Here is a 27,570-nt window from a genome sequence, read left to right on the forward strand (position 1 = left end):
CATACGGTATTTGTCTTTCCCTTTCTGACTTACTTCACTCTGTATGAAAGACTCTAGGTCCATCCACCTCACTACAAATAACTCAATTTTGTTTCTTTTTATGGCTGAGTAATATTCCATTGTATATATGTGCCACATCTTCTTTATCCATTCATCTGATGATGGGCACTTAGGTTGTTTCCATCTCCTGGCTATTGTAAATAGAGCTGCAATGAACATTTTGGTACATGACTGTTTTTGAATTATGGTTTTCTCAGGGTTTATGCCCAGTAGTGGGATTGCTGGGTCATATGGTAGTTCTATTTGTAGTTTTTTAAGGAACCTCCATACTGTTCTCCATAGTGGCTGTACCAATTCACATTCCCACCAGCAGTGCAAGAGTGTTCCCTTTTCTCCACACTCTCTCCAGCATTTATTGTTTCTAGATTTTTTGATGATGGCCATTCTGACCAGTGTGAGATGATATCTCATTGTAGCTTTGATTTGCATTTCTCTAATAATTAATGACGTTGAGCATTCTTTCATGTGTTTGTTGGCAATATGTATATCTTCTTTGGAGAAATGTCTATTTAGCTCTTCTGCCCATTTTTGGATTGGGTTGTTTTTTTGTTATTGAGCTGCATGAGCTGCTTGTAAATTTTGGAGATGAATCCTTTGTCAGTTGCTTCATTTGCAAATATTTTCTCCCATTCTGAAGGTTGTCTTTTGGTCTTGTTTATGGTTTCCTTTGCTGTGCAAAAGTTTTAACTTTCATTAGGTACCATTTGTTTATTTTTGTTTTTATTTCCATTTCTCTAGGATGTGGGTCACAAAGAATCTTGCTGTGATTTAAGTCATAGAGTGTTCTGCCTATGCTTTCCTCTAAGAGTTTGATAGTGTCTGGCCTTACATTTAGGTCCTTAATCCATTTTGAGCTTATTTTTGTGTATGGTGTTAGGGAATGTTCTAATCTCATACTTTTACATGTACCTGTCCAGTTTTCCCAGCACCACTTATTGAACAGATTGTCCTTTCTCCACTGTACATTCCTGCTCCCTTTATCAAAGATAAGGTGACCATATGTGCATGGGTTTATCTCTGGGCTTTCTATCCTGTTCCATTGATCTATCTTTCTGTTTTTGTGCCAGTACCATACTGTCTTGATTACTGTAGCTTTGTAGTATTGTCTGAAGTCAGGGAGCCTGATTCCTCCAGCTTCGTTTTTCGTTCTCAAGATTGCATTGGCTATTCGGGGTCTTTTGTGTTTCCATACAAATTGTGAAATTTTTTGTTCTAGTTGTGTGAAAAATGCCAGTGGTAGTTTGATAGGGATTGCATTGAATCTGTAGATTGCTGTGGGTAGTAGAGTCATTTTCACAATGTTGATTCTTCCAATCCAAGAACATGGTATATCTCTCCATCTATTTGTATCATCTTTAATTTCTTTCATCAGTGTCTTATAATTTTGTGCATACAGGTCTTTTGTCTCCTTAGGTAGGTTTATTCCTAGATATTTTATTCTTTTTGTTGCAATGGTAAATGGGAGTGTTTTCTTGATTTCACTTTCAGATTTTTCATCCTTAGTGTATAGGAATGCCAGAGATTTCTGTGCATTAATTTTGTATCCTGCTACGTTACCAGATTCATTGATTAGCTCTAGTAGTTTTCTGGTAGCATCTTTAGGCTTCTCTATGTATAGTATCATGTCATCTGCAAACAGTGACAGCTTTACTTCTTCTTTTCCTATTTGGATTCCTTTTATTTCCTTTTCTTCTCTGATTGCTGTGGCTAAAACTTCCAAAACTATGTTGAATAAGAGTGGTCAGAGTGGGCAACCTTGTCTTGTTCCTGATCTTAGTGGAAATACTTTCAGTTTTTCACCATTGAGGACGATGTTGGCTATGGGTTTGTCATATATGGCCTTTATTATGTTGAGGAAAGTACCCTCTATGCCTACTTTCTGGAGGCTTTTTATTATAAATGGGTGTTGAATTTTGTCAAAAGCTTTCTCTGCATATATTGAGATGACCATATGGTTTTTCTCTTTCAGTTTGTTAATATGATGTATCACATTGATTGATTTGCGTATATTGAAGAATCCTTGCATTCCTCGAATAAACCCCACTTGAACATGGTGTATGATCCTTTTAATGTGCTGTTGGATTCTGTTTGCTAGTATTCTGTTGAGGATTTTTGCATCTATGTTCATCAGTGATATTGGCCTGTAGTTTTCTTTCTTTCTGACATCCTTTTCTGGTTTTGGTATCAGGGTGATGGTGGCCTCATAGAATGAGTTTGGGAGTGTTCCTCCCTCTGCTATATTTTGGAAGAGTTTGAGAAGGATAGGTGTCAGCTCTTCCCTAAATGTTTGATAGAATTCGCCTGTGAAGCCATCTGGTCCTGGGCTTTTGTTTGTTGGAAGATTTTTAATCACAGTTTCAATTTCAGTGCTTGTGATTCGTCTGTTCATATTTTCTATTTCTTCCTGATTCAGTCTTGGCAGGTTGTGCATTTCTAAAATTTGTCCATTTCTTCCAGGTTGTCCATTTTATTGGCATAGAGTTGCTTGTAGTAATCTCTCATGATCTTTTGTATTTCTGCAGTGTCAGTTGTTACTTCTCCTTTTTCATTTCTAATTCTATTGATTTGAGTCTTCTCCCTTTTGTTCTTGATGAGTCTGGCTAATGGTTTATCAATTTTGTTTATCTTCTCAAGGAACCAGCTTTTAGTTTTATTGATCTTTGCTATTGTTTCTTTCATTTGTTTTTCATTTATTTCTGATCTGATCTTTATAATTTCTTTCCTTCTGCTAACTTTGGGTTTTTTTTGTTCTTCTTTTTCTAATTGCTTTAGGTGTAAGTTTAGGTTGTTTATTTGAGATTTTTCTTGTTTCTTGAGGTAGGATTGTATTTCTGTAAACTTCCCTCTTAGAACTGCTTTTGCTGCATCCCATAAGTTTTGGGTCGTTGTGTTTTCATTGTCATTTGTTCTAGGTATTTTTTGATTTCCTCTTTTATTTCTTCAGTGATCTCTTGGTTATTTAGTAGTGTATTGTTTAGCCTCCATGTGTTTGTATTTTTTACAGTTTTTTCCTGTAATTGATGTCTAGTTTCATAGCATTGTGGTCGGAAAAGATACTTGTTATGATTTCAGTTTTCTTTAATTTACCAAGGCTTGATTTGTGATCCAAGATATGGTCTATCCTGGAGAATGTTCCATGAGCACTTGAGAAGAAATTGTATTCTGTTGTTTTTGAACGGAATGTCCTATAAATATCAGTGAAGTCCCTCTTGTTTAGTGTGTCATTTAAAGCTTGTGTTTCCTTTTTTATTTTCACTTTGGGTGACCTGTCCGTTGGTGAAAGTGGGGTGTTTAAGTCCTCTACTATTATTGTGTTACTGTCAATTTCCCTGGTAGTTCTATTTTTCACTTTCTGAGGACCCTCCATACTGTTTTCAGTAGTGGCTGCATAAATTTAAATTGCCACCAACAGTGCACAAGTATTCTTATTTCTCCACATCCTCACCAACACCTGTTGTTTCTTGCATTTTTGATAATAACCGTTCTAAGAAGTGTGAGGTTATGTCTTTTTATTGTTTTGATTTGTATTTCCCTGATGATTAGTGATGCTGAGCACCTTTTCATGTACCTCATGGCCTTCTGTATGTCTTCTTTGGAAAAATGTCTGTTGAAATCCTTTGCTCATTTTAGATTGTATGTGGATTTTTGCTATTCAGTTGTATGAGTTCCTTATACATTTTGGATATTGACTCCTTAGGGGATAAATAAGTTGCATATATTTTCTTACATTCCATAGGTTTCCTTTTCACTTTGTTGATGGTTTCCTTTGCTGTCTAGAAGCTTTTTAATTTGATGTACTTCTACTTGTTGTTTATTTTTGCTTTTCTGGCCTAACATTTCGTGGCAAATCCAAAAAATTATTGACAGGACCAATGTCAAGGAGCTCACTGCTTATGTTTTCTTCTAGGATTTTTATAGTTTCAGGTCTTTAATCCATTTTAAGTTAACTTTTGTGTATGGTGTAAGATAGTGGTTCCTTCTTCCTTTTTCTTCTGGCTGTACAGTTTTCCCAACCCATTTATTGAAGAAACTGTCCTTTCCCCATTGTGTATTCTTGGCTTCTTTGTCATAAATTAATTGACCATATATGAATGGGTTTATTTCTGGGCTTTTTTTTCTCTTCTGTTGATCTATGTGTCTGTTTTATGCCAATACTATATTGCTTTCGTTACTATAGCTTTGTAATCTAGTTTGAAATCAAGACTTTTGATGCCTCCAGGATTGTTCTTTCTCAAGAATTCTTTAGCTATTCCAGGTCTTTTGTGGTTCCATACAAACAGTAGGATTTTTTCCTATTTCTGTGAAAAATGCTATTGGAATTTTGTTAGAAATTGTATTGAGTCTGGTGATTGCATTGGGTAGTATGGACATTTAAACAATATTCTTCTTATCCATGAGTATGGAATATCTTTTCAAATATTAGTATTTTGTCAGTTTCTTTTTTCAGTGTCTTATAATTTTCAGTGTATAGGTCTTTTACCTCCTTTGTTAAATTTATTCCTAGGTATTTAATTCTTTTTGATGCAGTTATATATGGGACTGGTTTCTTATTTTCTTTTTCTGATAGTTTGTTATTAGTGTATAGAAACACAACAGATTTTTGTATTGGTTTTGTATCCTGCAACTTTACTAGTTTGTTTCCTAGTTTTAACAGTTTTACGGTAGAGTCTTTGGGGTTTTCTCTAAATAATATCATGTCATCTGCAAATACTTAGTGTTACTTCTTCCTTTCTGATTTGAGTGCCTTTTATTTCTTTTTCTTGTCTACCTGTTCTGGCTAGGACTGCCATTACTATGTTGAATAAGTGTGGTGAAAGTGAGCATCCTTTGTCTTGTTCCTGAACTCAGAGGAAAAACTTTCTGCTTTTCACTGTTCAGTATGTTAGCTGTGGACTTGTCATGTGGCCTTTATTATTTTGAGGTAAATTTCCTCTATACCCACTTTGTTAAGAATTTTGATCATAAATGGATGTTGAATTTTGTCAGACATTTTTCTGCATCTATTGAGATGATCACATGGTTTTTATCCTTCATTCTATTAATGGGGTGTATCAGACTGATTTGCAGATTTGAACCATTCTTGCATTCCTGGACTAAATCCCAGTTGTTCCTGGTGTATGTTGCTTAACGTATTGGTGAATTAGCTTTGTTAATGGTTTGTTGAGGACTTATGTTTATGTTCATCAGGGATATTGGCCTTATAATTTTCTTTTCTTGTAGTGTTCATGTCTGAGTTTGGTATCAGGGTAAAGGCCTCATAAAATGATTTTGTAAGTTTTCCCTCTCTTCTGTTTTTTGGAAGAGTTTGAGAAGGATTGGTTTGCTTCTTTAAATATTTGGTAGAATTCACTAGTGAAGCCATCTGGTCCTGGACTTTTATTTGTAGGTAGGATTTTAAACACTAATTCAATTTCCTTATTATTAATTGTCTGCTCAGTTTTTCTGTTTCTTCATGATTCAGTCTTGTTCTATGTTTCTAGAAGTTTTTCTGTTTTATCTGGATTGTCCAGTTTGTTGGCATATAATTTTTCATACTTTGTTATGACGTGAGTGGTTTCGTTTGTGTTTCTGTGGTGTCAGTTGTAATGTCTCTTCTTTCATTTTGATTTTATTTGTGTCTTCTCTCTCTCTCTCTCTCTCTCTCTTTTTGATTATTCTAGCTAAAGTTTTGTCTATTTTTTTACTTTTTGACTAACCAGCTCTTGGTTTCCTTGATCTTTTCTATCACCTTTTTAGGCTGTATTTCATTCTTTTCCTTCTCTGATCTTTGATATTTCCCTCTACTAACTTTGGGCTTCATTTGTTTTTTATTTGAGATGTTTTGTTACTGCTTTTTATTGCTATGAACTTCCCTCTGAGAATGACTTTTGCTACAGCCCACAGTTTGGTGTGTTTTATTTCTGTTTTCATTTGTCTCATGGTACTTTTTTACTTCTCTTTTGATTTTTCTTTTGACTCATTCAGTCATTCGGTAGGATGTTGTTTAATCTCCATATATTTGTGAATTTTCTAGTTTTCTTGTAATTTATTTCTAGTATAATATCATTGTGGTTGGAAAAGATGCTTGATATAATTTCAGTCTTCTTAAATTTATTAAGACTCGTTTTGTGGCTTGACATATGGCTTATCCTGGAGAATGTTCCTTGTGTGCTTGGGAAGAATGTGTAGTCTTTCTTTTGAGTGGAATATTCTGTATATGTCTGTTAAGTTCTTAAGGTCTAAATGTGTCATTTAAGACCAATGTTTCTTTATTGATTTTCTCTTTGGATGATCTACATGTCGATGTAAGTGGTGTGCTAAAATCCCCTACTATTGTATTGCTGTCTATTTCTCTCTTTAAGGTCTGTTAATATTGTTTTATATATTTAGGTGCTCCTATATTGGGTGCATAAATATTTACCACTGTGTCCTCTTGTTGGATTAACTCCTTTATGATTATATAATGACCACCTTTGTCTCTTATTACAACTTTGTCTTAAAGCCTTTTTTTTTCTGATGTAAATATGCTACTTTAGCTTCCTTTTAGTTTCCATTTGGATGGAATATCTTTTTCCATCCCTTCACTTTCAGTGTGTATGTCCTTACATCTGAAGTGAGTATCTTGTAAGCAGCATGATGGGTCTTTTGTTGGTTTTTAAATCTAGTCAGCCACTCTGTGCTTTTTGATTGAAGAATTTAGTCCATTTGTATTTAAAGTAATTTATGATAGGTGTGTGCTTATTGCCATTTTATTTTCTGGAAGTTTTGTAATTCCATTGCTCCTTTCTTCATCTCTAGCTCTCTCCTTTTGTGATTCGGTGATTTTCTATAGTGGTATGCTTAGATTCCTTTTTATCTTTTTTGTGTCTACTGTAGCTTTTTGCTCTGTGGGTACCATGAGGGTTACATAAAACATGTTTATAACGTCTGTTTTAAGTTGACAATAACTTAAGTTCTAACACATTCTAAATCTCTGCATTTTTACTCCCTCCCCCAATGTTTTATGTTTTTGATGTCACAATTTAGGTCTTCTTATATTGTGTATACCATAACAAATTGTTGTATTTATCGTTGTTTTTACTACTTTTGTTTTTCAACCTTCATATTAGCTTTTAGGTGATTAACCTACCACCATTGCACCATTAGATTATTCTGAATTCTTCTATATATTCACCTTTACCAGTGAGAACTATACTTTCTTGTTTCCTGCTTCTACATATTGACCTTTTGTGTCAGAGAAGTTCTTTTAACATTTCTTGTAGGGCCTATCTGGTGGTGATGAACTCCTTTAGCTTTTGGTTGTCTGGAAGACTATCTTTGCTTTAATTCTGAAGGACCACTCTGCCAGTAGGGTATTATTGGTTGGCAGTTTTTATCTGTCAGCCTTTGGATATATCATGCCACTTCCTTCTGGCCTGCAGAGTTTCTGCTGAAAACTCTGATAGTCTTTTGGGGTTCCCTGGTACATAACAAGTTGTTTTTCCCTTGCTGCTTTTAAGATTCTCTCCTTGTCTTTAACGTTTGATATTTTAATTTTAATGTGTCTGATGTGGGTCTCTTTAGGTTCCTCTTATTTGGTACTCTCTATGCTTCCTAGATCTGATGTCTGTTTCTTTTCCCAGGTTAGGAAAGTTTCCTGCAATTATTTCTTCAAATAAGTTTTCTGCCCCTTTCTCTTCTCTCCTTCAAGGACCCCTATAATTTGAAAGCTGGTCCATTTGTTGTTGCCCCATAAGTCTTTTAAGCTATTTTAGCTTTTTTTCTTTTTCATTCTTTTTCCTTTTTGCTGTTCTGATTGGATAACTTACATTGCCATAATTTCAAGTTCACTGATCCTTTTTACTGCTTAATCTAGTCTGATGTTGAACCCCTCTATTGAATTTTTCAGTTCAGTTATTGTAGTCTTCAGGTCTATGACCCCTACCTGGTATTTTCTTATACTTTCTCTCTCTTTGTTGAAATTCTCATTTTGTTTATCCATTGTTCTCCTGAGCTCTGTGAACATCTTTATGATCATTATTTTGAACTTCTTATAAGGTAAATCACTTACCTCCATTTGATTAAGGTATTTTCTTGAGGCTTTATCTTGTCCTTTCATTTGGAACATATTCCTGTGTTTCTTCATTTCCTTGACTCTCTGTGTTTGTTTCTATGTATTAGATAAAACAGCCCTCTCTTGCAGTCTTGGAAGAGTGACCTCGTGTAGTAGATGAACTTTATTGTTCAACTCTGTCTTGGTTTTCTCTCAAACCTTGGTGTTGTCCAAGCAGCCTATTTATTCTTAGCTGCTCCCAGTAGTTGAGGGTACCTCAAGACTTGTCAGTGTCGCAAAAGGGAGGTTCTCAGTCAGCAGGTAGATTCAGGCTGATTGGCAAGAAGAAGCTCAGGGAGGAGCTTTTTTTTTTTTTTTTTTTTGGCAGTACGTGGGCCTCTCACTGTTGTGGCCTCTCCCGTTGCGGAGCACAGGCTCCGGACGCGCAGGCTCAGCAGCCATGGCTCACGGGCCCAGCCGCTCCGCGGCACGTGGGATCCTCCCGGACCGGGGCACAAACCCATGTCCCCTGCATCGGCAGGCGGACTCTCAACCACTGCGCCACCAGGGAAGCCCCCAGGGAGGAGCTTTTAAAGTACACAAATATACCTCGAGGGAAGACTGCTCCCTCTGCCCTGAGCCCTGGTAATAGCCAGGTAAGAAGTGTTTCTTTGTTTGTTACTTTTCTTTCGAAATCGTGAACATAAGCCCTGCTGGCCACCAGAGCCAGGCCATAAAGGGATGTGTCCTCTGGACAGCATTCACAACAGTTGGGGTGCACAAGCCCCTGTTTTGGAGACACTGATGACTTGGGGCCTGGTCAGATGGAAACCATGAAGGGTAGCATCCTCTGGCCTCCTCAGTCTCTGCAGAGGATTGTAATTGGGCCCTGAATGTGTGTTTAATGATAAGCCTGCCACTCAGGTTCCAGTTCTGAAGACAAGCTTATTTGTCTCTTTCACAGTAAGATTAGGCCTGCATTTTAGTCTGCTATATCTCCACTGTGCCCTGGGGCCATTAGTCATTTAAGAACTATTTCTCCTTTTGTTACAGTGCTACGGGACCCACAATAAGTTCTGCTGTAAGTTCTGTTGACTGCCAGAGCCCAGTGAATAAGAGGTGTCCAACTGGGCAGCAGCCACAAAAATCAGGGTTCCAAAGAGTGCACAAACTCCTTTCCAGGAGATACTGCTGATATGGAGTAAGACAGAGAGAGTACAAAGATGATGCTCTGGCCTCTTTCTTTGGAGGTATTTAAGTAGGCTCTTGTATGATGTTAAATTAGAAGTCTTCAGGCCAAAGCTTTAAGGTAAGGAAGTAGGCCTCTTAAACAGAAACACTGGTTGCTTTTTTGTTGGCTGCCTCTGTGCTGGGTTCCGGGGTAGGTGAGTCTGCATGCATGAGCCCTTTAAGAACTGTTTCTCGGTTCCCTATAGTGGGGGTCCCCAACCCCTGGGCCACGGACCACTACCGGTCTGTGGCCTGTTAGGAACCGGGCTGCACAGCAGGAGGTGAGTGGCGGCAGAGTGAGTGAAGCTTCATCTGTATTTACAGCTGCTCCCCACAGGTCACATTACCGCCTGAGCTCTACCTCGTATGAGCATTATGGTAAGTTGTATAATTATTTCATTACATATTACAATGTAATAATAATAGAAATAAAGTGCACAATAAATGTAATGTGCTTGAATCCTCCCGAAACCATCCCCGCCCCGGTCTGTGAAAAAATTGTCTTCCATGAAACTGGTCTCTGGTGCCAAAAAGGTTGGAGACTGCTGCCCTTTAGCCTTGTGAATCTCATGGACCCAAGGCTTGTTGGCTTTCAAAGCTAGATATTTTAGGGGCTTATTTTAGGGCCTCTCAGGTGCTGGTCTTAAAATTTGGGGTGCCAGCTGTGCTGTTCACACCTTTCACTCCTCAGGGAGCAGGTCGGGGTTGTTAGTCCCTCTTGATTGTGGGTTGCCGTGCAACAGGTGGCTTTTATGTGGATTGTGTCTCAGCCTCTACTATCCATTTCAACATAGGCTTTTTCTCATTTGCCTGATGTGTAGGAGGTGCTCAGCTAGTTTTTGGGTTTCTTTCAGAGAAAATTGTTTCATATGTACGTGTAGATTTGGTGTGACTATGGGAGGAGGGTGAATTCATCATCCTCTTATGTAGCCACTTTGAACGTAGAACTATTTCTCCCTTCAACTGTCTCAGTTTTTGCTTTGAAATATAGTCAGCTCTGTATCTGCAGGTTTCATATCCACAGGTTCTGCATCCATGGATTTTGGTATTTGTGGTGAGTCAAGGAACCAATACCCTACAGATACTGAAGGAAAACTGTATTTTGATATCTGTCATTAGGTTTGTAAATGTTTATAATTTTTATGTCTTGCTGTATTGAACCTTTCATTAATATATATATATATTTTTCTTTGTCTCTTATAACCTCTTTTGACTTAAACTCTATTTTGTTTGATATTAGTATCCCCAGCCCTGCTCTCTTTCGGTTCCTTTTTGCATGGAGTATCGTTTTCCATCCTTTCACTTTTAGTCTTTGTATCTGAAGTGATTCTCTTATAGACAGCATATGGTTGAAGCCTGTGGTTTTATCAGTTCTTCCAAACTCAGTCTTTTGTTTGGAGGATTTAACCCCTTTACATTTAAATAAGTACTTATAAGGAGAGATTTATTTCTGTCATTTTGCTCTTTGTTTTTCTTGTGTGTGCCCTTAAGCTCTTTTGTCCCTCATTTCCTGTATTTCTGTCTTTTGAGAAGTGCTTAAATTTCTTTCTCATTTGCTTTGATAAACATTCTTTAGCTGTTTTCTTTGTGGTTATCAGAGGGATTATAAATAATATGCTAAAGTTACAACTCTCTTAATTTGAATTTATACACACCTCATTTCAGTAACATACAAAAATTCTGCCTGCTTACAGCTCCATCCCCACTGTTTTTGTTTTTTTATGTCACAGAATTACATCTTAATACTTTTGTACCCCTGAACATAAACTAATAATTCTTTTAAATGCATTCACTCTTAAATTTTATAGAAAACATGGAGTTACAGATGAAAGTTATAGTACCTTCAGACTAATAATTTTTTAAAATGTTAAATCATGTAGGAAAAGAAGTTCAGTTACAAGCCATTGTTACCATACTAGTAGATTTTATATGCCCATATACTAATTTTATTGAGATCTTTATTTCTCCACATGGCTTCATGTTATTGTCTAGTGTACTTTTATTTTACTTTACAGGACTGCCTTGAGCATTTCTTGGAGGTCATGTCTAGTGGTAACAAACTTCCTCAGCTTTTGTTTATTTGAAAATGTTTTGATTTCTTCCTCACTTTTTTTTTTAAAAATATTTATTTATTTGGCTGCACCGGGTCTTAGTTGCGGAGCACAGGATCTTTAGTTGCAGCATGTGAACTCTTATTTGCAGCACGTGGGATCTAGTTCCCTGACCAGGAATCAAACCCAGGCCCCCTGCATTGGGAGCTCGGAGTCTTAGCACCAGGGAAGTCCCACTTCCTCACTTTTGAAAGAAAATTTTGCCAGAAGGATTGTTGGTTGATGGTTTTCTTCGTTTAGCACTTTGAATGTATTGGCCCGCTGTTTTCTGGCCTCCAAAACTTCTGATGAGAAATTTGCTCTTATATTATTGAGGATCCATTATATGTGATGATTTGCTTTTCTCTTGCTGCTTTCAAAATCTCTCTTTACCCTTGGTTTTTGAAAATTTGATTATGTCTCATTGTGACCCTCTTTGAGTTCATCTTATTTAGAATTAGTTGAGCTTTTTGAATGTTAGCCTTCATGTCTCTCATCAAGTTTGGGACACTTTTTACCATTATTTCTTTTTTTTTTTTTTTTTTTAATTTTTGGCTGCATTGAGTCTTCGTTGCTGCATGCAGGCTTTCTCTAGTTGTGGCGAGCGGGAGCTACTCTTTGTTGCAGTGCACGGGCTTCTTATTGCAGTGGCTTCTCTTGTTGCGGAGCACGGGCTTTAGGTGCGCAGGCTTCAGTAGTTGTGCTATGCGGGCTCAGTATTTGTGGCTTGCAGGCTCAGTAGTTGTGGCACGTGGGCTTAGTTGCTCTGCAGCATGTAGGATCCTCCCAGACCAGGGCTCGAACCTGTGTCCCCTGCATTGCCAGGTGGATTCTTAACCACTGCGCCCCCCCCAGGGCAGCCCTTTACCATTATTTCTTCAAATAGTCTTTCTTCCCCTTTTCCTCTTTTCCTACTGGTACTCCCACAATGCATACACTGGTCCTTGTGGTTGTGTCCCACTCGTCCCTTAGGCTCTGTTTGCTTTTCTTCAGTGTTTTTTCCTTCTGTTCCTCAGTCTCCGTTTCTAGTGTCTTATCTTCAAGTTCACTGATTCATTATTCTGTCTGCTCAAATCTGCCTTTGAATTCCTCTGGTGAATTTTTCATTTTAGTTATTGTACTTTTCAGGTCCAGAATTTTTTTTGGTTTTCTGTCTTTATACTGATGTTTCCATTTTGTTCACAAATCGTCTTCTTAACTTTCTCTACATCTTCCTTTATTTCTTTGAGCATCTTTAAGACTTCTGTTTTAAAGTCTTTGTCTGATATATCTGCCATTAAGTCTTTTTCAGGGACAGATTCTTTTGAATATTTTTTTTCTTTGAATGGGCCATGCTTTTCTGTTTTTTATATGCCTTGTGATATTTTGTTGAACACTGGACATTTTAATTTAATAATGTGGTAACTCTGGAAATCAGATTTCTCTCCCCTCTTCCCCAGTGTTTGCACTTTTTTGTTATTGTTTTAGGTTGTTTTGTTGTTGTTGTTGTTGTAGGCTGTCTGTGTGCTGAGGATCAGCCTGAAGTGTAAACTTAATGTCTAATTATGTCTTTTCTGAGCTTTTACTTGGGTATGTGCAATCATTTTCTAATTTTCCCCACATATTTAGTTTGATTTTTCATGTCCTAGTCTTTAATGTCTGACTCCTGAAAAAGAAAAGACAAAAATGATGGTGGGAAACAAAAAGCAACAGCTCTTTAAATATTCTTAATGCTACCTCAGCCAGAGGGTAGGGGCTTGCAGCAGTGACTACCCTCCTCTTTGTCTGCTTCTCTGTGATCAGCAGCCGCAATCAGCAACTGGAGCACAGATACTCAATATTTGGGGGACAGAGTCCTTTTTGCCCACTCTTGCTCCCCTAAGCTGTGTGCAGGTGGCTCCAAGAACGTGTGCACAGCTGCTTGCCATGTTGTTGGAGGGGGCGTGGGTAGCTACTACTGTGCTAAGAGCTGAAATTGCCCACGATTTACTGTAACGTACGTTTAAGCCTTCTCCATGAAGTTGCAAGCCTTCAGCAGTCTCCAGAGTTCCAAAAAAGTTATATCAGACAGATTCCGCCACTGCAATTGCTTCCTAGTTGGGGAGATAGGTTCCTGGTGCTTCCTACTCCGCCATCTTCATAGAATCCTAGATCATTGAGTTTTAAACTCAAGTCTTGTGTAGATTTGCTTTTAAAGAAAAAAATCTTCTTGTGAACATCTAATTTTGGGCAAAAAAAAATATTCTACTAAGACAAATTTGCAAATAATAAATAAAACTACAAAACCATAAAACCCATATCCCCAATTCATTCAGAATAGCATCATTAATTGTAATGGACCAGTGATGTTTTGCTCAAAGTAAATTACTACTATGAATGAGAATATACAGGTTATCTTTTTATTTTGTGGTAATATATACATAACATAAAACTTACCATTTTAACCCTTTTAAAGTATATAGTTTAGTTCACATTGTTGTGCAACCATCACATCATTATCCATCTCTAAAATGATTTCATTGTCCCACAGAGAAACTTTGTACCCAGTAAACAATAACTCCCCATTTTTCCATTTCTCAGCCACAAGTTCTTTCTTGAGTTCTGCATATCTGTCCTTTAGTGTGATTACTTAGTTCTCTTATCAGTTTGCTCTGTTGGAAATACCTTGAAATTTTCATCCGTAGTTTGCTCTGTCATTGTTTAGTATTGACTTGGAAGGAACTCATTTATATAAAGATTATCTCTGTTCTTTTGTTCATTAGCTTTATCTATTTAATTTTCAAAAAGCAAATACAAAAGAGCATGTTGTAGTCTCTCAGATGACATAGAATATACTTATAGTGATATTTTAAATTAGCATTAAAACAAAGTTTAAAAAATTTCTACAGGCTTTATACAAGTTTTGAAATATGAGTGTGAAGATACAGTTAGGTTATTCTTTATAGACATGGTATATGGTCATAAGAACATAGGCTAATGTAGTGGAATTAGAAAAGGAGGGATAGCTATGTGGGGGGGCAGAAAAGATGACCTCAGATCCAGATGTGAGAGGAGTAATAGAGCAAGGGTGACCCTCAAGAAATGGAACCTGCTATAGCAGGGGACAGATTTTATCATTAACAAGAGTAGGGAAATTTGAAGGAAAAACTAATTTGAAGGAGAAAACATTTGATGCTTTATCAAGTTAAATCTACCTTGCAGGAAGAAGAGATGATTAAAGGTGTGTTTTAGGAGTTACTGGCATAAAAGAGCTGAGATTAATCACCAGATATTCTTCTGGAATGAGAGGATGCATATTCAGAAGAGCAGAGGCAAGAGTGTTAGGGTTTTCTTCTAACACGGGAGACAAAAAGCAGGGACAGTGGAAGACCCAAGATATAAAATGAGAATCAGGATAATCATGCCCCAGAAGGAAAGGAAAGCATGTTTAAGATACTGGAAGTCAGCAGTGTAGAATGTGGCTGATAGCATGATGGCAATAAAGGATTACAAAAAATAAAATATCATTTAATGCGATTATTTGCTGAAATTTTACTTTTTTCAAGGAAAACAGAGCTATGTTTTCAGTGCAGAATATCTGATTACAGTGTTGTTTAGAGATTATGCTATTCGTTATTTGTTTGGAATTTTTACCTCTATACTCTTCAATTTCGCAAGAATCTCTTTCTGAGTATAAAGTGCTTTGTGATACTTCACTTGTTTTAGAAGTTGAAGCTAGATGATTTATTTTGTCTTTAGGTTCATCATATCTTTTAAAATAGTTTGAGGCATCTTGGGATATCAGACATTTAGGTTGGAACACTTTAAATATTCCAGCCTAAACAGACATTTTAATTTTACAAAGTACTCCTGTTATAATTTATTTTATATCTGTTTCTAATATGTAGGAAAATGGTATTATAACTTGGTTAGGTTTGTTTTATATTGAGATTAATGATTGCAGTGTTAGTAGCCACATTGGTTTTAAGAAAAATCTTACTGGCTTTAAGAAAAATCTTACTAGTTTTAATGGGAAGAGAGTAAGAAGGATAAAATGGGAATGGTTTGAAGAAATTTATAAATACTAGTTGAAACACTTATTAGTGGTTTCTTAATTGAAGTAATTATTTGTGGTATTTGCTTTTTAGAAAATCATTTCGAGAAACATACCAAGCAGATTCTGAAGGATGGGAATTGTCAAAAGATCTGAGAAGTCATCTTGGACATTTAGAATCAGAAATTCAGTTTCTAAGTACGCTTACTGGCATCAGTATAAGACATTACTCCAAGAAGACAGAGGACCTAACGAGCACTGAGATGACAGAAAAGAGTAAGCATTAGTTTCTTTCTTTCTTTTTTTTTTTTTTGGCTGCACTGTGTGGCATCTTAGTTTCCCGACCAGGGATTGAATCTGGGCCCACGGCAGTGTAAGTGCTGAGTCTTAACCATTACGCATCCAGGGAATTTCCAGAGTAAGCATTCATTTTAATCTAGAAGTGGTACTGAAGTTTACCTTATTATACATAGGAAATTGGTTGCCTTATCACTGAATTAAAATTCTGCAAGATAATGATTTGAATGTGTGGTTGTGGTAAACTTGTTTTGTCAAGTGTCTATTCAATATCACAGTGTGTGTAATACTCTTAAAAGCTGCCTGAGGTAGATATTAAAGAAGACACAGTCTGTCATTATGTAACTTAACAGTCAAGTAACAGCCATAAGCGACTTTAAGAACAGTAGCAGCATTAATTTGTAAATCTTAGCTGTTGTTCACTACTGACATGAGAGCTGTGTCATCTGTGGTGCTCTGCTGCTATTGAGCATGGCCTTGTGGCCAAGATAAATATTTCAAGAACTGGACCATTTGGCAGAGGAGGGTTTCTGGTCCCAATGACTTACGTTTTATTACCAAGGATCTGTGATGCACTAGCAAGTAAGGGGAAGCTAATTCAGCTGTGCGATTGGATGTTGGGAACTTGGTCTAGAAGAAGGAATCACTTTAGGAAATGCTTCCTGATTTTTCCACCAAAATAACCCTCATGACCAGGGAGAGGAAGAGTGACCCTCAGAAGGTGGTGGGCAGCTCACCTCAGTGCAACTTTGAATTACATGTAGAAATGAAATTTAGACACTTCAGGTACTTGAAAGGAATAGATGGAATACAGAGAATATGGAGAGTGAGATTTTACTGTACAAAAGTCTCACTCTTTCTTTTTGAGCCCCAGGTTTACCCCATCTGTAGAGGTACTTGGTGGTGCCCATTCAGAATGCCTTTGAATGGGCTTGATTCTGAGCTTTCCGCATTGCTGGCTTAGGTGTTAATTTTCCTGGATCTGCCAGGTTAGTTCCACTTTTTTATGTAATATCTAGCTTATCCATCTGATTTTCAGCTTCTAAAATTAGGTTACTCTCATCTTTTTCTCTTTATCCTTGTAAAATTGTGCCCTTCTGGGGGAAGGGGCAATATAGGGGTAGATTAAGAGGTACAGACTATTAGATATAAAACAAGCTACGAGGATATATTATACAACATGGGGAATATAGCCAATATTTTATAATAACTGGAAATGGACTATAACCTTTAAAAATTGTGAATAATTATATTGTCCATGTGTAATGTATGTGTATTGTACAGCAACTATACTTCGGTTTTTAAAAAAAGAGAATTGTGGGGACTTCCCTGGTGGCGCATTGGTTAAGAATCTGCTTGCCAGTGCATGGAACATGGGTTCGAGCCCTGGTCCCGGAAGATCCCACATGCCGTGGAGCAGCTAAGTCCATGTGCCACAACTACTGAGCCTGTGCTTTAGAGCCCACGAGCCACAACTACTGAGCCCGCGTGCCACAACTACTGAAGCCCACTCGCCTAGAGCCCGCATGCCTCAACTACTGAGCCCATGTGCCGCAACTACTGAAGCCCGCGCGTTCTAGCACTCACATGCCGCAACTACTGAGCCTGCGTGGTGCAACTACTGGAGCCTGCATGCCTAGAGCCCATGAACCGCAACAAGAGAAGCCACCACAATGAGAAGCCCTCGCACTGCAACGAAGAGTAGCCCCCACTCACCACAACTGTAGAAAGCCCATGCGCAGCAACAAAGACCCAACGCAGCCAAAAATAAATAAAATTAAAAGAAAAAAAGAAGCTCTATCAATTTCTTTTTAAAAAAACTAAATAAAAATTAAAAAAAGAGAATTGTGCTCATTTAAAAATACCTTCATTAGCAAAAGTAGATGGTAATAAAGTCAGAATAATGGTTCTCTCTTGAGGGGGACATAGTGTATAGCCTGGAAAGGGCATGAGGGAACGTTATGGGGTACTTTAAACTTTCTGTATCTTGATCTTAGTGGTGGTTACATGGGAAACACGTGTAAATATATACATATATATATATGTATATATATATACACATATATATATATCATGATGTATACTTAAGAATAGGGCATTTTATGCATTTGAGTATTCATGTTATACCTAAAAAAATACTTTTGCTGTCATTTTAGTAAAGTTTTGAGAGTTAACTGAGGTAAATACATGGATTTAATTTATTGTCTAACTAGGTCTAGATAATGTTGAAAAAATGAAAAATATCTAACAGTTATCATGATTCAAGTTTGTCTAGGGTCATACTAGCATATTTCTGTTTCTTACCTTAATCTTTGGTATAATCAATAACTAGAAAGTACAAGTTGTCTTTAATCTTATTTTGCAAAGGCCATCAATTTGGTGCACATTCTTCCAGGTATTTTCGATGCAAATACACTCTCACACATATACCCACGTATATTATAGGTATCCACACAAAATTAAATAATAGATATTTAAAGGAAATTGTTATTTTCAAACAAAAATATTTATTTTTATGATTTACAGGTATAAAGAAAGTTCTGCAGAGACACAGATTATCAGGAAATTGCCACATGATTACGTTTCAACTTGAATTTCAACTTCTGGAAATCCAGGTAAATTAAGAATACATGTGGTAGATAACACAGATTCTGCTGCTATGAAATAAAAACTCCCACACCCCAGTCTTCAGCAGTGGCTGAGTTGAGGAGACGTTCTTGAGCTAGGGCCCCCTCGTAGCACATTTGTGCAAAGTGGTACCATTAAAAATAAATTTTAAGTATGAATACCCCAGCAACTGCGTGCAGTAGGATTGTTGCTGAGAGCATAGTGCTTTATTGGAGGGCAGTTAGTAAGATATTCCTGGGCTTCCAGTGCAAGCCCCGAGGTCATGGAAACAGTCTTGGATGCCCTCAGTCATCAGCTGATATCTCAGTCATCTATTATCTATTAGTTATCTATTGCTGCTTAACATTTTCTCCCAAGTTTAACAGCTTAAACCAACAAAACACATTTATTATCTCACCATTTTCTGTGGTTCAGGTATTTGGGAGCAGCACAGTTGGTGTTCTTGCTCAGGGCCTCTCCTATAGTTGTGGCCATGTGGGATCACTACAATCTGAAGACTGCTCAGGGCTGGAGGGTTAGACTTCAAGGTGGTTCACGGTTATGCCAGCAAGTTATACAGGATTGCTGAGACACAACATAGGAGGAAGATACTCTTGGTAGGATTTTCACATAAAATCAGAAAGCAGACAGAATATTAATGTGCAGCCCCTGGCCAGGATAGGGCAGAACAAGACTCAGACATCTTCAAAGTCTGGCTCCAAGAAGAATGGGATCCAGGCATAATTTTGAGAAATGATCAATCCTGGGCACATGCTTTGATAGCAGAAGGCAATTTCAACCCGTTGGTTTTATGAGTTTGGGCCTACAGGGAGTATGTGTAGAGGAGAGGAACAGGGAAGGGCAGGCACACTGCCTTGGCCTCAGTTCATCAGATAACTAAAGTGGATGTAGACCAGTTGTCACAACCAAGTCATAGGGATCTGCTGCTTGCTTTCATTCACAGTCATGTGCCTGGGTTCCTCATGCTTATCCTCAGCCACAGAAACAGCCTCAAGTTGTCCCTTTTTGTATGCAACGGGAGTTGATGTCACATATCAGAAACTGTCCCCAACTAGTCAAGAGTAACTGGGTCCAGGTATCTGGACCAGAGGTTTTGCTTCTTGAGAACTCTTTGCAGTCTATGTCCGTGGTTGTCACCACAGACCCCGGCAGGCTGAGAACTGACTGAGGGATATCTAGGCCTCTCATCTGATGGCAGAGTTTCCAGCTTGCTCCCACCTCAGAGTATCCCCGTTTAGTCTGTCAAAGTGACCAAGAACATCCACATCCAACCGGATGCCAAAGCCGGTTGAGTAGGATGTCATGGACATGGGTGATGAGTGTCCCTAGGGAAGGTAAACTGATCCCAGGTTGGCACCAGGCCTTAGAGCCATGCAGAGTCACCAAGATGATATTGTAGTTCTGTATGACCTCAAACATCATCTGCTGAAGACTAAAACAGAATATGGACCCAAATGGGTTGATCTCGTTTAGGATGAAAAGCCCATGCCAGGACTCCAGACTTCTCCTTTGTGTGGCCCAGAAATTCCTGGATGTTGTCTCGTTGCATAAGGCTGCATAGTTGGGCAACTGCCTTTTCTTTCTTTATGGCTAATGTGATCCTAAGCTCAGAGTGGTGAGATACCAAATGCTTACCTGCATTCTGCCCTCCGTTAATGGCCAGGCCTATAATCTGTGTCGGGTTGGCAGAGTCAGAGGTTTGAGGTCTAGTTCCATGTCTGAGAACATCTGCACTATCAGTGTATACATTGTCCAGGAAACTGCTCAGGGTCATCCTAGTAGCCTTGGGGTCCTACAGGCTTTTTCTGCTGTTGGCATTCACCTTTTTTATAGTCACTTCCTGACTTATCTGGAGAGAAGTTAGACTGCTAGCAAAATTAGGCTTATCCTTGGGAGGATGTCCACAAGTCCAACAGAGAAAAGAAAGACCATCCTCTGAAGTTGAGGTGAACGAGCTGCTCAGTGGAGCTATACATTCCAGGATAGGTTGTGGCCAGATTGATTAGTGTGCTCATTAGTGGGATTTTGGCCTGAGAGATAAAATAGCCTGGAATATTTTAATTTCATTTTGTTGAAGTTCCATACTCTGGTCACCTTAAGCCTCTGAAGAAAAGCATCAAGTGGTAATTTGATCACATCATGAGTTAGATCAAGGATGAGGTTTCAGTTTGGGGGCATTTTTTATAATGCGACGTGCTTCTTAAGAATGGCTATTACCTGACCAGAGGCATTCCCAGCATGAACTGGCACTGGGCCCCTGCAGCTCCCACAGTAGCTTAGCTTGATGCTCCTGGGTGGCCACCATGAAGCCACATAGACAGGACCAGAGCCATGTGGGCCCTACCATACAGGACCTGCTACCCCTGCTGTAGTGGCTATGCTCCCTACCTCCTACCAGGCAGTAGTGGCACCAGCCCAGACCTCACCTTTTAAGCTAATATTCTGATCCTCATACCACCAAAGCATGATTGAAAACTTTGTAACCATTTAGTATTGGCCTAAAGTTATACTGTTAGCTCACATGTTGAATGAATTAGAATTAGTTGAGCTGCACATAACAGAAAACTTAAAAATAAGGAAGGTTCAAAGTACTAGTTTATTTCTCTATTGCTTAAACAAAATTGCAGGATATGTTTTCAAGGGCTAGTATGGTGGTTTCATGATCATCAGGCTCTGCCATCACCCATGTGACTTCCAAATCATAGTGCAGTTATCACTTTAGCATTTCAGACATCGGGAAAGGGCTGGGCAAACCAGGGCTCACCTTTTCCATTGAAGGACACTTCTCAGAAGTTGTAACACCCATCGTTTTCACCTACATTCTAATGGCCAATAAATTAGTGCAAGGGAGGCTGGAAATTTAGCCTTCATTATGCATGGCCATGTAGCCAGTGAAAAAATCGGAGCAAGAAAGAAGTACAAATATTGGGGACTACCAGCAGTTTCTGTCCCACATGCTTTAGGGGATGCAGGAAAAAAATATATAAGGGGAGGAACAATTTATATTCTTTGAAAGACATAGAACACAGTAATTGCTGAATCTCTAAAGGGACATAAGTTGTCATTATATACATTTCAAAGTATGTAGATGCTTTTCAACTGTTTGGTTTTTACCTAATTTGCTACAAAAAGAGCATGCTGTCCCAGGCTATGTTAAGAACACTCCCTTTCTCTCTGCACCTTTCCAGTTTTATGATTTTTATTATTTATTGGTAAACCCTCAGATGTTCTAGACCTACTTGGGTAAGTATATTTTTAGAACTATATCTCTAATGGAATTGCCAGGTTAAAGGAGATTTACATGTAAATTCTGATTGATAGTACCAAACTGCCTTCTAAAATAATTTTACCGTTTTACGTGTTGAGCAGATTTTTATAGTTGAGACTGATAGAAAAAAAACAGTCATAAATAAATAGCAACCTTCTGTGTTCTAAAACACTTTTTAAAACAAAATTTCCACTAGAGGGAGACATTTAACTATCAGAAAATTAAAAAGTAACCTAAACAATAAAATTATCTTACTTGTAGAATATTGTTATAATAAAATCATGATAGTACAATGTTAGAAACCAAAGTGACCTAAAATCATATTAATAGAATGCTGGGACCAAAAGTGACCTTATAGATTATCTAGGTCAACCCTCTTATAGGGAAATACACCCAGAATGTTTGAATGATTACCCATGTTGGCACAGCTATTATTGTCAGATGCAGTTGGAGCATATAACTCTTTTCCCCAGATTTACCCTCTGGTGTTGTTAGTGCTAATGTACTGTTTGTGAGGAGTTGCAAGAACATTATAATTAACATGTGTCAGCATTCACAGTCCATGCAGCATAATAAGTCAAATGGGTGGCAGTTTCTGGGGGAAGTGACAGTTGAGTATGTTTTCATAACTGCTCTCCCTGAAATGCAATGAAATGAAAAAAAAAGATTCAAAAATAGGGAAAATTTTAAATTAAAAGAATATTTGGTCCTGGCACAACTTCAACTACTGGGAGCTATAAAAAATAAAATTGGCAGCTTGGATAATCATAAAGGTTTGAGAGACAACCAAGAACTAGGGCAGGGTTGAACAGTAAGGTTCATCTACACAAGGCCAGCCCTTCAAGACTGGAGAGGTGACTGTTTCATGTAATGCATAGAAACCAACATAGATAATCAAGTAAAACGAAGAAACAGAGGAATATGTGTGAAACAAGAAAGAACAAGATTAAACCTCAGGAAAAATCCTTAACGAAACAGAGATAAGTAATTTACCTGATAAAGAGTTCAAAGTAATGGTCATAAAGATGCTAGCCAAACTCAGGAGAAGAATGGATGAACACATGGAGAACTTCAACAAAATATGGAAAATATAAGAAAGTTCCAAACAGAAGTCCCCAAGCTAAAGAGTACAATAATTGAACTGAAAAATACATTGGAGATTTTAATAGCAGACAGCATGAGACAGAAGAAAAGATCAGTGAACTCAAAGACAGGGCACAGGAACTCACCAAATCAAAGCAGCAAAAACGAAAAAGAATGAAAAAAAAGTGAAGATAGCTTAAGGGATTTATGGGACAACATGAAGTGTGCTAACATTCACATTACAAGGAGTTCCAGAAGGAGAAGAGAAAGGGTCTGAAAACATATTTGAAGAAGTAATGGTGGAAAACTTCCCTAAACTGTGAAAACAGTTCTCCAGATCCAGGAACCCCAGAGAGTTCCAAATAAGAGGAACCGCAAAAACCCCACACCGACACATTAAAATTAAAATACCAAAATTTGAAAACAAGGAGAGACTCTTAAAAGCAGCAAGAGAAAAACAATTGTTATGTACAAGGGAACACCCTAAAGACCTTAAGCAGATTTTTCTGGGGAAACTTTGCAGGTCAGATGAGAGTGGCATAAGTATTCAAAGGGCTGAAAGAAAAAAATTTCCAACCAACAATTATCAACCTGGCAAAGTTATCATTCAGAATCGAAGAAGAGGTAAAATTTTGCAGATAAGCAAAAGCTAAAGGAGTTCATCACCACTAAATCAGCCTTAAAAGAAATGTTAAAGGGATTTCTTTAAGCTGAAAAGAAATGGCACTAATTAGTAACAGGAAAACATGAAAGTATAAATCTCACTGGTAAATGTAAATATGTAGTATAGGTAGTGAATTCATCACTTATAAAGCTAATACATAGGTTAAAAGACAAAAATAGTAAAAACAACTAACTACAATAATTATTTAAGGGATATACATGATAAAAATATGTAAAATGTAAAATCAAGAACATAAAACATTGAGGGGGAGAGTAAACATGTAGAGCTTTGGAATGTGTTTAAGTTGTTATCAACTTAAAAGAGACTGTTGTAAATTTAAGTTGTTATTTGTAAGCCTCATGGTAACCATAAAGCCAAAACCTATAGTAGATACACAAAAGATAATGAGAAAGGAATATTAGCATACCACTAAAGAAGGTCATTTAACCACAAAGGAAGAAAGCAAGAGAAGAACAGAGAAACTACAAAACACTAGAAAATAATGAACAAAGTGGCATTAAGTACATACCTATCAATAATTACTTTAAATGTAAATGGACTAAATTCTCCCATCAAAAGAAATAGAGTAGATAAACAAATAAAAAACAAGACCCCTCTGTACACTGCCTACAAGAGACTCACTTCAGGTATAAGGACACACACAGACTGAAAGTGAAGGGGTAGAAAAATATATTCCATGCAAATGAAAACCAGAAGAAATCTGTGGTAGGTATACTTATATCAGACAAAATAAACTTTTAAAAAAGGCGATAATAAGGGACAGGAGGGCACTACATAATGATAAAGGGGTCAATTCAACAAGAGGATATAAGATTTATAAATATTTATGCACCCAGCAGAGGAGCACCTACATATATAAAGCAGATATTGACAGACCTAAAGGAGAAACTGACAGCAATATAATAATAATAGGGGACCTTAAATTGATCACACATCAATGGATAGATCATCCAGGGAGAAAATCAATAAGGAAACATTGACCTTAAAGAACACGTTAGACCAGGTTGACTTAACAGATGTATATAGAACATTCCTTCCAAAAGCAACAGCATACACATTCTTTTCAGGTATATATGGAACATTCTCCAGGATAGAACATATATTCTTTTTTTTTTTTTGCGGTACGCGGGCCCTCACTATTGTGGCCTCTCCCATTGCTGCTGAGCACAGGCTCCGGACGCGCAGGCTCAGCGGCCATGGCTCACGGGCCCAGCCGCTCCGCGGCACGTGGGACCTTCCCGGACCGGGGCACGAACCCATGTCCCCTGCATCGGCAGGCGGACTCTCAACCACTGCACCACCAGGGAAGCCCCATATATTCTTATATGTTATAAGTCTTAAATATAAGAAGGTTGAAATGATGTCAAGCATCTTTTCCAACCGCAGTGGTATGGCTAGAAATCAATTACAAGAAGAATACTGGAAATTTCACAAATATGTGGAGATTAAAAACATGCTACTGAACAACCAATGGGTCAAAAAACAAATGGAAGCAAAATAAAGAAATACCTTGAGGCTAATGAAAATGGAAATACAACATACCAAAACTTATGAACTGCAGTAAAAGCAGTTCTGAAAGGGAAGACCATGGCAATATACGCCTATCTAAAGAAACAAGAAAAATCTCAAAACACTTAACTTGATACCTCAAGGAACTGAGGTATAAAGATAAAGAAGAACAAATGAAGCCCAAAGTTACCAGAAGGAAGGGAATAACATAGATCAGAGGGAATTCCCTGGTGTTCCAGTGGTTGGGACTCTGTGCTATCACTGCCGAGGGCCTGGGTTTGATCCCTGGTTGGGGAACTAAGATCCTGCAAGCCACTTGGTGGGGCCAAAAACAAACAAACAAAGCAAAGCAAACAAAAAAACCTATGAACATAAATCAGAACAGAAACAAATGAAATAGAGACTAAAAAGACGTTAGAAAAGATCAATGAAACTAAGAGCAGATTCTTTGAAAGGATAATCAAAATTGATAAATCTTTAGCTAGACTCACCAAGAAAAAAAAAAGACTCAAATAAAATCAGAAATGAAAGATGAGTCATTACAACTGCTACCACAGGAATACAAAGGATCATAAGAGACTACTGTGAACAATTATGCACCAACAAATGGATAAACTCCTAAAAGCAACCTTCCAAGACTGAATCAGGAAGAAATAGAAAATCTGAACAGGCCAGTTACTAATAGGGAGATTGAATCAGTAATTTAAAACCTCCCAACTAAAATCCAGGACCAGATGGCTTCACTGATGACTGCTACCAAACATATAAAGAGGAATTAATACCAGTGCGTCTCAAACTCTTCCAAAAAGAGGAGGAACACTTCTGAACTTACTTTAGAAAGCCAACTTACTCTGATACCCCAAATAGACAAGGGCACAGAAAAGAAAATTATAAGCCAATATCCCTGGTGAACATAGATGTAAAAATCTTCAACAAAATATTAGCAAACTAAATTCAGCAATACATTAAAAGGATCATTCACAATGATCAAGTGGAACTTATTCCAGGGATGCAAGGATGGTTCAACATTTGCAAATCAATCGATGTGCTACACCACATGAACAAAAAAGAAGGATAAAACATCATATGATTATCTCAATAAATGCAGAAAAAGCATTTGATAAAATTCAGCAACAATTTATGGTAATAACTTCAACAAAGTGGGTATAGAAGAGCTTTTGCACAGAAAAGGAAACCATAAACAAGATGAAAAGACAACCCTCAGAATGGGAGAAAATATTTGCAACCAAAGCAACTGACAAAGGACTAACCTCCAAAATATACAAGCACCTCATGTAGCTCAATATCAAAAAAACAAACAACCCAATCCAAAAATGGGCAGAAGTCCTAAATAGACATTCCTCCAAAGAAGATATACAGATTGCCAACAAACACATGAAAGGTTGCTCAACATCACTAATTATAAGAGAAATGCAAATCAAAACTACCATGAGGTATCACCTCACACCGGTCAGAATGGCCATCATCAAAAAATCTACAAACAATAAATGCTGGAGAGGGTGTGGAGAAAAGGGAACCCTCTTGCACTGTTGGTGGGAATGTAAATCAATACACCCACTATGGAGAACAGTATGGAGGTTCCTTTAAAGACTAAAAATAGAACTGCTGTATGACCCAGCAATCCCACTACTGGGTATATACCCTGAGAAAACCATAATTCCAAGAGAGACATGTACCACAATGTTCATTGCAGCACTGTTTACAATAGCCAGGACATGGAAGCAACCTAAATGTCCATTGACAGATGGATGGACTATTACTCAGCCATAAAAAGAAACGAAACTGAGTTATTTGTAGTGAGGTGGGTGGACCTAGAGTCTGTCATACAGAGTGAAGTAAGTCAGAAAGAGAAAAATACCGTATGCTAACACATATATATGGAATCTAAAAAAAAAAAAAAAAAAAGGTTCTGACGAACCTAGGGGCAGAACAGGAATAAAGACTCAGACATAGAGAATGGACTTGAGGACATGGGGAGGGAGAAGGGTAAGTTGGGACGAAGTGAGAGAGTGGCACTGACATATATACACTACCAAATGTAAAATAGATAGCTAGTGGGAAGCAGCCGCATAGCACAGGGAGATCAGCTTGATGCTTTGTGACCACCTAGAGGGGTGGGATAGGGAGGGTGGGAGGGAGACACAAGAGGGAGGGGATATGGGGATATATGTATGTGTATAGCTGATTCACTTTGCTATACAGCAGGAACTAACACAACATTGTAAAGCAATTATACTCCAATAAAGATGTTTAAAAAATTAAAATAAATAAATAAACTAGATAGCTAGTGGGAAGCAGCCACATAGCACAGGGAGATCAGCTCCATGCCTTGAGACCACCTAGAGGGGTGGGATAGGGAGGGTGGGAGGGAGATGCAAGAGGGAGGAGATATGAGGTTATATGTATACGTATAGCTGATTCACTTTGTTATACAGCAGAAACTAACACAACATTGTAAAACAATTATACTCCAATAAAGATGTTAGAAAAAGATAAAAGTTATTATAAAATGTTTAAAAAAGTGGGTATGGAGGGAATATACCTCAAAATAATAAAGGACATGTATGATGAGCTCACATCTAACTTCATACTCAATAGTGAAAAGCTGAAAGCTTTTCCTGTAATATCTAGAATAAGACAAAGGATGCCCTCTCTTACCGTGTTTATCCAACACAG

General features: G+C 37.8%; 1 protein-coding gene across 2 annotated transcripts in view; it reads left to right on the top strand.

Annotated features, from left to right (window-relative positions):
- CENPP (centromere protein P) overlaps positions 1 to 27,570 on the top strand; it is a 223,162-nt gene that overhangs the window by 2,419 nt on the left and 193,173 nt on the right. For both annotated transcript variants that reach the window (XM_033413619.2, XM_004284117.3), the window contains exons 2-3: positions 15,498 to 15,679; positions 18,227 to 18,315. In XM_033413619.2, the coding sequence (XP_033269510.1) occupies positions 15,498 to 15,679; positions 18,227 to 18,315 (271 nt within the window). The remainder of the gene's footprint in view (positions 1 to 15,497; positions 15,680 to 18,226; positions 18,316 to 27,570) is intronic.

Source organism: Orcinus orca, chromosome 6 (genome assembly GCF_937001465.1).
Source record: "Orcinus orca chromosome 6, mOrcOrc1.1, whole genome shotgun sequence".
Taxonomy (NCBI): domain Eukaryota; kingdom Metazoa; phylum Chordata; class Mammalia; order Artiodactyla; family Delphinidae; genus Orcinus; species Orcinus orca.